Genomic DNA, 13,230 nt, shown 5'->3' on the forward strand with positions numbered 1-13,230 from the left:
ACACAAATTTGGATTTTCTGATAAAAGACCTGATTTCCTTAGGCAATCACTTCATCAATAGATGCAAACATAAAAAAAACTAGGCTCCATAACAACAGAAGGAAGCATGAAGCACTGGACTTGAAATAAGACCCTCTATTTATTTATTTATTTATGCATTTGTTATGTTATTTTGTCCGTAATACTCTATCAACACCAGTATACGCCTTAAAAATTGTAACCGTTGTCTCCAAAAGATATATCCAGCTAAATAACGGTTATTTCTATGTGACGTGAATGCACCACGCCGTGAAGGTGGAGCGTCCCTCGCTGCTTAGCAACTAGCCACTCTCGTCAAATGAAAGCGTTCTGGAGAGTGAGTATCGGCCTCTCTGATTGGTCCAAGTAAGTGCACCGACCAATCATCAGCGAGGTTGGTAAACTTGGACGTTAATGTTTGGCATTTGGGTTTGAAAGGATGTCGGTCAAACAGGGAATCGGCAGTGCGCAGGTAATGTTGGATAGATAACATTTAAAGTCTTTTAGTTACCTGCTAATTGTCGGTGCTGAATTAGTTTAATGCACCGTGAACAAAGTGTGGGCTCACTCAATCAAATGTAGCTGTCCTAGCTAGCTAGCTAGCTGTCATCTCTGTTCAAACATATCCACAGTACACCTGTAAGAATTTAAACCTTGCTTTGGTCCGTTACGTTCGTAGAAAGCGATGTTAATAATGTTATTTGGTTTATAAACAAACTACTTCTGTGTACGAAGCTACTCCACATTGTCCTTTTCCTTCTAGTTCATGAAAAGAAGAATACCGAGAAACGCAAAGTACCAACACGTCAAGACCCGATTGGATACAGGTACAGGTTTAAATTATTTAGGTGTCATGCTCACAGGGTACTCTACTCTCACGGGTTCATCGGACACCATGAAGTACTTTAGTTGTAGTTAAACATCCCATATCGGGCTCTAGCAGTCAGGACCCCTCGGCTCTGGAACTCACTGCCTGAGGATCTGAGACTTCAGTGACATCCTTTAAATCACCTCTTCCCTTTATTCATTGTGTTCCTCCTTTTTTCTTATCTATTGTTATTGTTTCTACGGTTGGGTGGTTTATTCCATCTATTTTCGATATTATTTTAACTATCTTTATTTATTTGCCTCAGTCCAAAAATGACCTAGTCCTTGTTTATTCATATGAACCAATTTGTAACTAAAAAGAGCTGCATAAATTAAGTTTATTATTAGGATTATAATTGTATCACTTCATTTCAAAGCTGGGCAGATTATAATAATCAAATTAAAGTGGAATAATATAGATATAGGTTATTCTACTAAAATGTGCGTCCCTCCTGTCCTCATAGACAGGACAGTAGAACCAGATATGAATCTCACTCTCAATTTCACTTAGTTAACACAATAAGCAGAGTATGTCCTCTTCTTGAGCGGCATTTGGATTGTTGTTTTTGATCTAAATTATACTTCACATAAGGTTATATATTGTAGACAAGAATCATGTATCAAAAAAACATGAGAAAAAGAGACTTAGACTCTGTGGCCTAGGAGTCAGTTAGCAGGTTGAGGAACTTGTCTACAAATCTGCTGTTGAGAGTGTTTTAACTTTTCCTCTCCCTGCTTGGTACAGTCACTTAAACTGCAGAGCTTCCCAGGGATGCGTCAATTGCCCGTTGTGGTTTTATGTTTGTTTGTTTATTAATTGAAGACAATTTCCCATGTAGGTGGACAATAAAGTTCTACTCTATTTGATTCTGCTCCTTAACATCACAAGTAACCTGTTCAGGAAACGACACATCACTCAAGTAGAATAAGGATTTCAAGTCATGTATAAACCATTTGACATCTAAAACAGCTCTGCTTTAAATCTTCTTCTGTCTTTTTATCACATTATTGTTATGTTTGGTTTTGTAGGATGCAGCCTTACGAAGTACATGGAAAGACTGGACGATATTAAAAAAAGTGAGTAACTTGTTTGAAGAGGAGAGGAGGTCAGAAGTGGCAAAGAAATAACATTGTTGGCTGTTGGTTTATATATATTCATTTATGATGTATTATGGCTTTGTTATGCTTGTCTGGTTTTGTCTGAATGTTTCATTTCCCCTTTATTTGAATTTGAATATCAAGGTAAATATTAACTTACCTCAACTTAACTTAAAAGTAAAGCTTGAATCATTAGGGGGTGTTTGATTATAACACCTTACTGAAGCAGGTGCATAAAGACAACAGTCTGTTTAGTACATGACCAACCCAACGTTTAAAGTCTGACATTCACAGTTCACCTTTCTTTCTGTCAGCTGGTTCAATAGATGTGAAATAGAGCAGGCAATTTTTCCAAGAATCTTCGGGTTTCTCATACTACCACAGTTGATTAAGCAAGAAAATAAATGTTCATTTGTGGTTGACCTGACCTTCAATTTCTCAGGGATAAGTGAGAGATTCCTTCTATCTTCAATGGAGGATTGCAGCATTCACAAAGTGTGGCCAGACAAAGACTGCGGGGATGTGCTTGTTGGATACCAACAAGTGTGAGCTAGTGTGCAGGGATAGAACTGAGTCTGAGGAGTCTGATGTGGGGGAAGTAGTGGCAGCTGTGGATTGAAGGTATCATGAGAGTAGACAGGTTAGAGCTGAGGTTCGTGAGGTTTGTTTTTTTATTCTCCATTTCCTCAGATTACAGGTACCGTGCAGATGAAATATTTAAGCGGTTAAAGGTGACGACATTTGCACAATTGGTAAGAATCAGTTTTTATTTCCTTGCAATACGGTAAAGTCCTGCTGGATTTACTGTCAAGTGCTTATCTATTAATTTGTTGCCTATACTTTGGAGATGACTGAATGTCAGAAAACCTGAGGTGTTTACTGTACTTAATAATTGATAGACTACTTGTGTGAATAGTTCTGCACAGACAGCTCTAACAAACCATTCAGCTCAGTTTATTTACCTTCATTTACGGACACCAGAATACCATTGTCCATGCACTTTTACTTTCTATTTGTTTTAACTGTTTTTCTTGCTGGTATATGCATTGCTGAGTTTCAAACTTGTTTTTCTCACCAGATACTTCAGGTAGCCTCTGTGTCAGACCTGAATGAATGTGAGAATGATGGCGACTCACACTGCCCAGACGGTAAACATTATTCATCTACAGCTTCATACCAATAGGCTGATAAACATTTTCAAACATATTGAACTTGGGTTTAAGTCTCTGACAGTGGGTGACAATCTGTTGATTTCACACTCATTTGCAGACGCCCTGTCAGAGGTGTCTGATGCAGACCTGGAGAGTTTGTCCGAACACACCAACGGGGCCCTACACATGTCACCACTTTCTGATCCCCATGATGCAGGTGACACCAGGGAGAACTGCTACACTGCCAGGTCAACGCTGCTAAGGTAAGAAAGACCTCGCTCAATATCTCACATACCATTTTACCCATTGTTAGGAGGACAACCTTGATCCAACATGATGTGGATGATGAGGGCAAATATTTTCAGCAAGCGTTGCACTTAAGGGAACTGTACCTCTGTCCCAGAAGCTGCACTTAGACGATCTGACAGAGTCGTCTACTGGCTGTAGTGTAGAGTATAAAGCTGTTTTCAGACATGAACTACGGAGAATGTTCGGCACAATGGGGTCCAGAGTTTGCCTTTCAATCACAAAGCATCAGGAGATTCTCCGTTGAGACGTGTTCACAAAAACAGGAAACTTTCCCGAGCATTCAGGTGAGGGGTGGTGCAGCAGGATGTAACATAAATTCTGCTTCGGAGGTCACATCTTTTTGTTCACAGCACATCGACACCAGCATCGGGCCCTTAACACCAAAAGCTCTCTTGACACCTTTGTCGGTATCTTCTACATGTTTAGCTCAGCTTTTGCATCCTGAGATATTTGTTTTCGTCATCAACACACCAACTCCGTAGCATATTTGCACTATTGCACATAATTGCACTATTGTTTTTTCTTTAGGTGTATATATATATTTAGACATATATATTTTATTTTCTATTTTAAATTTTTGATATTCTATTTTATATATTGTATCTATATTTTTTGCTGTAATACCCTGAGCATTGCTATAAGAGAGCCTGTGACCCAAGCATTTCATTGCCAGCGATTGCTTAATGTAATTGTTGTGCATTTGACAATAAACTCTTGAAACTCATTCAGGGTAAATCCTGTGGAAGATCTCCTGCTGTATTCACTCATTTGGATATTCTCCAAAGTTTTTACTAGGGGGCTGGTTGGAGAAACTCCAGACAAAGTCCGAAACCTCTCACTCGGATATTTACGTTCACACATTCAGCCCCTCCGGGGAATGTCTGGACTGGTGTTCAGTGCATCTCTGAAAGCAGCTTATGAAGCAGTGTTACATATACTCCAATACACACAGACTCACCCTCAGTCACATCCAGCATCCAAAAATCACGGTCCCTAATCACAAGAAGCCCTGTAATCCTACACCCACCATATCTGTGTCACTGAACACACTGTCCCTTAAGACGTCCACTTGTCCTACAACTCCACCCTCCTGTATTACGCACAGTCACAACCCTCCATCTGTCATCAGTGTCCCCTCTTCTCACCTGCGTCTTTGCCCCCTCCAACTGCAACAGGAACCCCAGGAGTGTAACTCAATCTGCGACCTCTCCCGGGGCTGCAGACTGTTTGTAATGGTAAAGCTTTTATGTCTCATTTACTGTGCAAGGAAGGACAAATGGAGAGAAAAGGCACTGGGGTAAAGCCTACCTACACGTAGGGACAGTGTTGTGTGTTTGACTGACTTCCACAGTCAGTTTCACATCAACTGGTGTGAAAGCTGCCAGATTTGAAGACCTCCCTGCTTTATGAAACACACAACACCAAAATCATGTACCGTAGTGAGTCGTCAGAGGCATTAGTAGCAGATGATTAAGATGCTGAGCTTCCATCCTCTTCTGGTTGCTTAGTCCGTTTTTAAGCTCGCATTAGAGCCGCAACTCAAAAAGTCTGATGCAAGAAAATTAATTGGCAACTATTTTGTTAATCAATTCATCATTTCAGTCTTTTTTTCTCATAAAAACACCAATCAAACATCACAGTAGACTGAATTTCTTTGTTTTGATCTGTTAATTGGACAATACAAGACATTTGAAGAAATCTCCATGGAAACTGTTTTTGAAAGCCACGACAGGCATTTTTGTGAATCTCGGACATTTTAGACATAATTCTTTGAGAAAATAATCATTGGATTAATCTATAGCTCAAATATTTTTTAGTTGCAGCTTTAACATGGATATTAATCATTGCATTAAACTATAAGTAACTGTAAAGCAACATTACTCTATAACTCGGTTGAACTTTTTTTAAGTGTACCACGTAAAACATCTGCATATTTTCAAAATAATGATACGTCTGCTAGGACCCAACAGTACCCTTATGGAACCACCTTTAAATTCACTAGATCCATATTTTTATTTGGATATTTTTCTTCATCAAGATCCATGAATTATTCTCTGACCCTGTTCAGACCTGGTATTAACATAAGTCCTGAGAGATCTGATCACAAGTGGCCAGCGCTAAGTATGTGCGTCCTGAATGTGTCTCCTGTGACCACTTGTAATCAGATCTCATGTCCCCGCTCTACCTGTAAATGAACACGTATGTCATTTTTGCAAGTTTAGACCAAATTATGATGTTTTGATCCAGTTTGAGTTTAAAGATGTGTCCGATGTCACTGTTTGTGTTTGTGTGTCCACATGAAGAGAGAGAGAGGAGTCAGGAGGCGATGAATGAATCTCATGCAGCTGCAGAGAAGAAAGATTTCAACAATTTGAGAAAAGTATTAGTCCTGATGTCGTGGTCAGTGTTGATATTTTGGCGATGGCCACAAAGAATTCAGTGTATAGGCACAGATAAGAATAAAAATAGGTTCAGTTCACAGTGAAACTGTAGCAGGTCAGAGGACATCAGCTGAGAAGGAGGTCCTTCATAACTGGCCCAGGAAACATACGCGTTCACACTGCTAAAAATATGTGGACACATGTGGCCCAGTCCACCTCCGAATGTGGTCTGGCGTGATCGGATCGCTATCTGATCCCAGTGCGTTCACACCTGTACTTGCTGTCCCCTTGTGATTGGATCTAGGCACAGGGTCTTTGAGAAATCAATGAAAATTTAAAAAAAGATAACACCCTATGTCACAATGTTAAAGAACGTGAACAAAATTCCTGAATACCCCTGATCCAGATCCACACTCAAAATGTATTGAGTTCCCTCCTGACCCATACCACATCCTTCCACCAAGTTTCATGGTAATCCGTTTAGTAGTTTTTGCGTGATCCTGCTTACTAACAAACAAATGCTGACGAACACATAACCTCTTTGGCGTAGGTAATATACGCAAAGGAATAAAGACTAAATAATACAATCTCCTAACCTTTGACCTCTCACAGCGTTGTCAGTGGTGTAGGAGAGCTGAGCCTCGCCATGAAGAGTCAGAAGATGGACAAAGACGCTGACAAGCCCTACCCCGACTGCCCCTACCTGCTGCTGGACGTGCGTGACCGGGACCAATACAACAGCTGTCACATCATCAGCGGTATGTAGCAGAAAAATGATCATCAAGCTCTTTATGCCAAATAGAATAATGTTAACATCCTTATCATTTGTCTTTCTTATAGCACACAGTTTCCCGATCGCCCAACTGTCTCGAACAATGAACCCTTTCTCCAAAGAAGTGCTGGAATATGTATCCTTCAACACAAACTGGCATTAAACACTTTCACTTTAGATACTTTTCCATGTCAACAACAACATCAGGGCTTTTTGAAATGCAGGTGTGATAGAAATCTGAAAATGCAAGAGGCTGGATTACCAAATTTGTCTTTGTGTATTTTATTAGGAGCTTTCTGCAAAAAGGATCAACACAGAGATTCCCATGAATCTCAGTGTTGATGGAGAACAGTCAAATGCAAGGATCTTATGCAGGAGAACTAAGGCTGTTGTTTGAGCCAGTTCAGACTGGTTCTGTAGGCGCAGTTTGAGACAGGAATTAAAAAACAGGACAAAACTCTGTATAAGTTTCCTTTGAAGATAGAGCAGACAGAAAATAAGTAATAGGAAGGTCATAAAAGATTCAGGTCACAGATAGCTCAGGACATTTAAAGGCTCAGACAGGTATATAAAAGGTACTTTTCAACTACAAAATAGTTTTCCACCACACAGGTACAACTGATTATTGTCTTGTTTGAACTTAACCCACACTCTGTTTAGAAAAACGCAGCAGGTAAGATCATCATTGTGTATGATGAGGATGAGAGAATAGCCAGCCAGGCAGCCACCACCATGTGTCAGCGAGGAGTCGAGAATCTGTTTATGTTGTCTGGAGGTAAATTATCATTTCATTTAAGTTGTTCACACTTTTTCTAAATCATAGGGAATATTTTTTACCATTCTGTGGTTGTAGTAGCTAGAGGTGCTGGAGCTTACATTTCTGCGTTTAAATAACTCGTGTATGAGTATGTAAAGGAATATAAAGAGGTACTGCACTCTTAAATGTGTTTTTTTTGGGCTGTAAACCAAATCATTTGACTGCTCATGACTGTAATGAAATGCATGAATGCTGGTTTTAATATCCCTCATTACTAATTTTATGAGAAAAATCTAGATTTATGTGTTTAACATGGCTCATAACGCGACTTAATGTATCAAACCATCTTGGACCTTGCAGGGCCAATGCTGACGTAGAGTCAACAGTTTGGGATTCATATATCTATGTAATTTATATATTTGAAAACTCTAATAGGCTTTTGATCACAGCGCTCCTCAGACACAGTTTAGCACCAGCTGTCTTGGCACCAGCCGCCTTTTCCAGTAGTTCACGTTGCTCGGAATGACTGCTCTTGGCCGTCAGGAAACTCTGGAGGCAACAAGCCTCTTTTCTGTTGAAAAAGTGTGTCTGCTGCTACTGGAGTCATCGCTAGACACCCTAGATAGCTTAGCTTTATCCCTGCTTTTCCAGTATGTGTCCAAAGACACAGGGGTGTTTCCTCCCATTTGCTAATCCTCTGCATCTATCTGCTTGATTTGTATCTGCTGTCCAACATGTTTACAAATCTACTGGTATGTGCAGGGTAGAGGGAGATGAGGGTAGCTGTGTTTTAGTTTCGAATTTCCAGGGAAAGACACTTCAGCCAAAACGTATGGGTGAAGTTACACTTCAATGACCAAAATGCTAATTAACATGTCCCCTCTGAAAAAAGGCATTTTTATTTTGAAATTTTATATTAGTCAACCCATGACACAAATTTGTAATATAAACTAATTGTAAAAAATTTTGAAGCCATCACTTTTGCAGGTTCAGTGCCTGAAAAGAGCTGTCGTCCTACTTTCCTCTCCCAGGTCTCAAGGTAATCGCTCAGAAATTTCCAGAGGGGTTGACGACGGGCTCCATCCCGACCGCTTGCCTGTCGTCTCCCACATCGTCGAGGTGGACGAAGACTTCTATGCAGCAGCAGATGCAGGCGGCAGAGATGAGGAGGCGCTTTACATCAGATGAGCTGACCAAGATTCAGGAGCAGCTGGAGGAGATACTCATCCCAAGTAACCGTAAGACCACACTGTTAGAAACTCAAAACCCCTTTTCTCAATTGAAAATTAGATTGTATGGTAGGGTAAGGTACTGTTTTAGGTTTAGGTATAATTTACTAATAAAATGGCAATTTCTGAGAAAGTTTTGCTGAAAATAAACAAGTAGTTTGGTTCTAAATGTGAGTAAAATAGAAAAAATTATGATATAGTTATGAGTTTTTTTGTTTTTGTTTTTGTTTGTGTGTGTGTATATGTTGGGTTTAAATGGAAGTGTTGATTTATGGGTTGGCATTTACATGCTCCTTGGAAGATCCCATTGTGAAATTATTGCCTTTGATGTGTTCAGGTGCTTTGAAGTCAGAATGTGGATTTATGTTTTTATGTTTTTTAAACAACCCACTTGTAGTGTTTTGCAGAACCTGGGGCCCATTCACAGTTAGAGACGAGATAAGAAGCTGGAGGAGGAGAGCCTGTGGTCTCTCTTTGTCTCGCTCTTTGAATCAATCCACACAGCAGCCGCATATTCTAGTTTGAGTTGGAGATGTCCATTAGTCTAGTTTTCTTGTTTTGGTTTTGATTTAGATTGAATTTAATAGTTTAGGGAGAAGCGCTGGGTGCGATGGCCAACTTCGTCATCTTTTGATTCATTAACTTAGTTCCTTTATGGCTTGCGGTTTTTTTTTACAAATAAACTCGGTTCATCCATCCGTTCATTTATGGTGTCCTTTTTACATGGTATGACCTCATCTAAATCTTTGTTTATTGATTGTTGTTGGGTGGTAACAGGTTTATAAGTGATGACAACTCATGTACCTAATTTTTGAGTTCCCTTCTGACTCAGACCTGGCATTCTTTGATCCCACTCTGACAACGAGGAACGAGACACAAATCTCTTACAGTATTGTCACATTTAATGCTCAGAGCATGGTGCACAAGTCAAAGGTTGGTTTGTAATATGCACACCGATGGGAAGCTGTTTTCAATCAATCAATCAATCAAATTTTATTTGTATAGCCCATATTCACAAATCACAATTTGTCTCATAGGGCTTTAACATGGTGTGACATCCTCTGCCCTTAACCCTCAACAAGAGTAAGGAAAAACTACCTAAAAGCCCTTTTAACAGGGTAAAAAAGAAGGTAGAAACCTCAGAGAGAGCCACATGTGAGGGATCCCTCTCCCAGGACGGACAGAAGTGCAATGGATGTCAAGTGTAAAGGAGAACATCAAGATAAAGGTTTTAGCAGCATTGATTAGGGTAAACATTTTGAAGTATAACTGAAGGTCAGTGATTTGGTGGATTAATGTCATTAATGGTCAAGTGTCTGAGGAGAAATACTATGTATCGAGCAGTCCTGCTGCAATCATAGTCCATGGTCAGCAGCCAGCAAGATCATGATCCACCATCAAGATCGGATGCCACTATAGTCCACAGTTTTCTCTTTATACATTTGGCTGGTTCCTCCCCCTCTTGTTGAGGTTGTTTCTAAGCCAAAGATCAGGATCTTCTGATGACATCAAGGCAACAACACCTTAGTTTAGGCAATCAGGCCAAGATTCATTCAGTTGTACAGGATTCAGCACGATCAGGGTTACATTGTATAAGATTCAATCATGATCAATTATAGGGGAGATGAACATGATTTCATTGTGCATGATCAAAATGTTACATTTCCCTTACATCAGGCAAATTAAACATGAATCAAAAACATATTTCCACTTGGTAGAAGTAAGACTGACAAATGTTTTTAATTCATTTCCTTTCATATTGCTCACCAGTGTTTGTGTGTGCATTCACAGAGAGCAGCATATCCAGCCGCATGTCGACCCTCAGCTCCCGCTCCAACACATCCGGCGCCGGGAGTCGACTGAGTTCCTCTGCATCTGGAAGGAACAGTTCCAGGATTCAAAGCAGTCAACCCTGGAAATAACCTTCAACCACACAGATACACAGAACTAAACATACCTCCGACCAACCAAATCATTGGTAAAATAATTTACAAAGAGAACCCCACTCTCCATCTTCACTTGTGGAGATTTTATGCCTAGCTCCATCACTATGACATTCCTAAAAGAGTTATAGTTTGATTTCTGCAGCGTCAAACATTGAATGTTGACATGACATGAAGGATGTGCTTGGAATGTCTGTTTTGCACAAGTTTGAATGTATGTTGAGATAATGTGATCTATTTTGTAAAAGCATGAAAGGTTGTGCTGTATTTTTTTAATAAGCCTCATGAGGTCTTATTTTAATTCCTTAACTGACAACGCACAAACAGCCTATATGTGCAACTTCTGCATCCACCTACACACTAATGATACTTTGACTTTCTGTTGCGCGTCTGTGTTTGTGCGTGCACAGCACATTGTGAACCACTGTAACTGATTAAAGTGAAGCCTTCACACAGATCAATGTGCACATCACAAATTCCCAGTGCAAGGACCAGACTGTACAGGCAGCACTTTGTTTCTTAGCGATGCTTTTGAAAAACAGTATTGATTCGTGGCCTTTGGTTTTGTTGGTGATTTGTTCCTTTGTGCTCGGCTCCTTACTACACTAACACAATCAAAATGAAGTGAATTTAATTAAAATATGGACTTCTCCATTTTTGTGATCATTTTGTGTTTTCCAAATCACGCCTAACTGGTTTTAATCAGGTGATCTCATCACTTGATTTTGTTGGTTAATTAATGTGCACGAATAAAGTGTATGATTGTTTGCTGTTTATAGTAATTGTGAAATTATCATTATTAAAATGAAAGCTACCTGGATCACTTAGTGTTTTGTTATTTCAGCAGATCTGTGAACCCACTGCTCCCTTCCTGATCAGCACATGTCTTTTGGTAAAAATAGGAAAATTTGATTTTTTTAAAGAGATTAAAACCTCCCTATGAGGGAGACCAACTTGGAAATGTTAAAGGTTTATATAATGACACTTTCAGGTTTGCAGCTTTTGTCTTTATCCAAAGTAATTATTCATCTTATTCCACCCAAAAAAAGGGAGTGATTTGAATAGTTTTAGTATAGTTGTTAGATGGGTGGAAGGAAAAACGTTTTATTCCTGCACTGTGGACTGATCCAACCTTTTTCTAACAATTTGAAAGAACATTTTAGATAATGACTCAATTTTCCAATCTGGATATATCATCAGTATTGTACTGTAGCTCAGACATTGTGACATACCCTGATAATGCTGAATCAGCTTGTTGGTCCGTAGATCCCAGATTCTTCCGGAGTCAGTGACCTGTAGCAGCTACCATGTAAAGTAGTACTGCTGCTTCTGCTAGAGGTTTCTTCCAGTTATTGAGGGAGTTAAGGTCTTGACCTTATTCTGTTATGATTTGGCCCATTAAATTGAACTGAGCAGTTACTGTGTTTTTTATATTTTTTTGTATTTTTAATTATTTGATAGTGACAGTGCTCATAAATCAACAGACATAATACATTAAATGAGCCAGAGTTAGCTTTTTAAGATCATTTTCATATATTGTCCCTTACCAGTTCTTACAAGGCAACCTGAAAAATAAAATTACCAATCGTACATAAATGGAGCGACGCCTGCGAGCTTGTTCAGGCAGCCAACTCGATCTGCGCTGCTCCAATCAAGAGACATACATCATGTGACATACCTCACTCTCCACAACCATCTATAATACACACCCCTTATAAGGTGGCCTATTTAAGCAGAAAGTTTCTCATCACTCCCTTGCCCCGCTGCTGCGTCAGTATTGCTACAAGTTTGTTGTGTCCTGTTAATGAGCCGGAGGGCGCTGTAAGGTAAAGGTGTGACGTGCAAGGTAAAAAGAGGGGAATAAGAATAAAGTTCAATGAAGCACAGTATATGTCTCTCTGGCTAATACTTTAGATATTTTTACAAGTGCAATACACCACACAGTTGCTTCAGCGTCTCAGTTGTTGACCATGTGATCGTTGTGCCTCCACGGGTCACTTGTCTCTCAATCCGAGTCCGGGTCCTAATCAATTGTTGCAGCCCTCTTGTTATGTTTAGAGTGTCTTCGCCAGCGCAGAGACAGAACACAAAGCACAACGCAGTACGAATAGTTCAAGGGTGTTTATTGTCCAGTGAAGCTGATTCGAGGATGAGGTTAGATGATGGAGGGTGAAGGATATGTTCTGTGATGTCGCCAGTGAGGAGGGAAGGCAGGAGAACGACCAGGGTAGATATCCTGCCGGTGATCATTGAATGAGCTGCAGGTGAGGTGGTGAGCTGTCCCTGGCCGTGCCTCTGCTGAGTCATCAGAGGGATGTGGCACACACCTGCAGAGGAGAGACCAACAGGGGAAGGGAAAAAACACTGGAGGAGCTGTGACAGTAAGAAGTGGAAGGTCCCGGGATGACAGCCATACCTTCTGTACTGGTGTGTATGTGGGAGCGGGGGTGCATCGACAGTTAGCCAACATCTCGTTACTGGTGGCCATGTGGACCATCGCAGCCTGAGCCTCCCTCCAAATCCTACAGCAGCGGCGCAGGTGGGACTGAACGGAGGGGACGGCCACTTCCTCCTCCTGGGAGGGAAACAAAGGGGGACGAAAACCCAACATGATGGTGAACGGTGTCATACCTGTGGCGGAGCTGGTGAGGGAGTTATGGGCATATTCCACCCAAGCCAAGTAGGAACTCCAGAATGAGGGATGT

At 40.5% G+C, this 13,230-nt stretch overlaps 1 protein-coding gene across 1 annotated transcript; it reads left to right on the forward strand.

The window, feature by feature from the left end:
* The first annotated feature begins 378 nt into the window (after window positions 1–378).
* cep41 (centrosomal protein 41) lies at window positions 379–11,345 on the forward strand. The gene is made up of 11 exons (XM_035157847.1): window positions 379–490; window positions 782–845; window positions 1,915–1,962; window positions 2,674–2,735; window positions 3,062–3,131; window positions 3,253–3,397; window positions 6,437–6,582; window positions 6,665–6,732; window positions 7,257–7,371; window positions 8,385–8,591; window positions 10,374–11,345. Exons 1-11 carry the CDS (start codon window positions 458–460, stop codon window positions 10,502–10,504), a joined length of 1,089 nt encoding a protein of 362 aa, XP_035013738.1. The 5' UTR covers window positions 379–457; the 3' UTR covers window positions 10,505–11,345.
* Window positions 11,346–13,230: the final 1,885 nt, after the last annotated feature.

Source organism: Hippoglossus stenolepis, chromosome 5, assembly GCF_022539355.2.
Source record: "Hippoglossus stenolepis isolate QCI-W04-F060 chromosome 5, HSTE1.2, whole genome shotgun sequence".
In the NCBI taxonomy this organism is placed as follows: Eukaryota; Metazoa; Chordata; class Actinopteri; order Pleuronectiformes; family Pleuronectidae; genus Hippoglossus; species Hippoglossus stenolepis.

Bases quoted from the DNA above. Each gene is read 5' to 3' on its own strand.
- cep41 (XM_035157847.1), top strand. From the start codon at position 458: ATGTCGGTCAAACAGGGAATCGGCAGTGCGCAG. The intron at 491-781 runs GTAATGTTGGAT...TTTTCCTTCTAG, and splicing joins AGGGAATCGGCAGTGCGCAG to TTCATGAAAAGAAGAATACC. The intron at 2,736-3,061 runs GTAAGAATCAGT...TTTTCTCACCAG, and splicing joins TGACGACATTTGCACAATTG to ATACTTCAGGTAGCCTCTGT.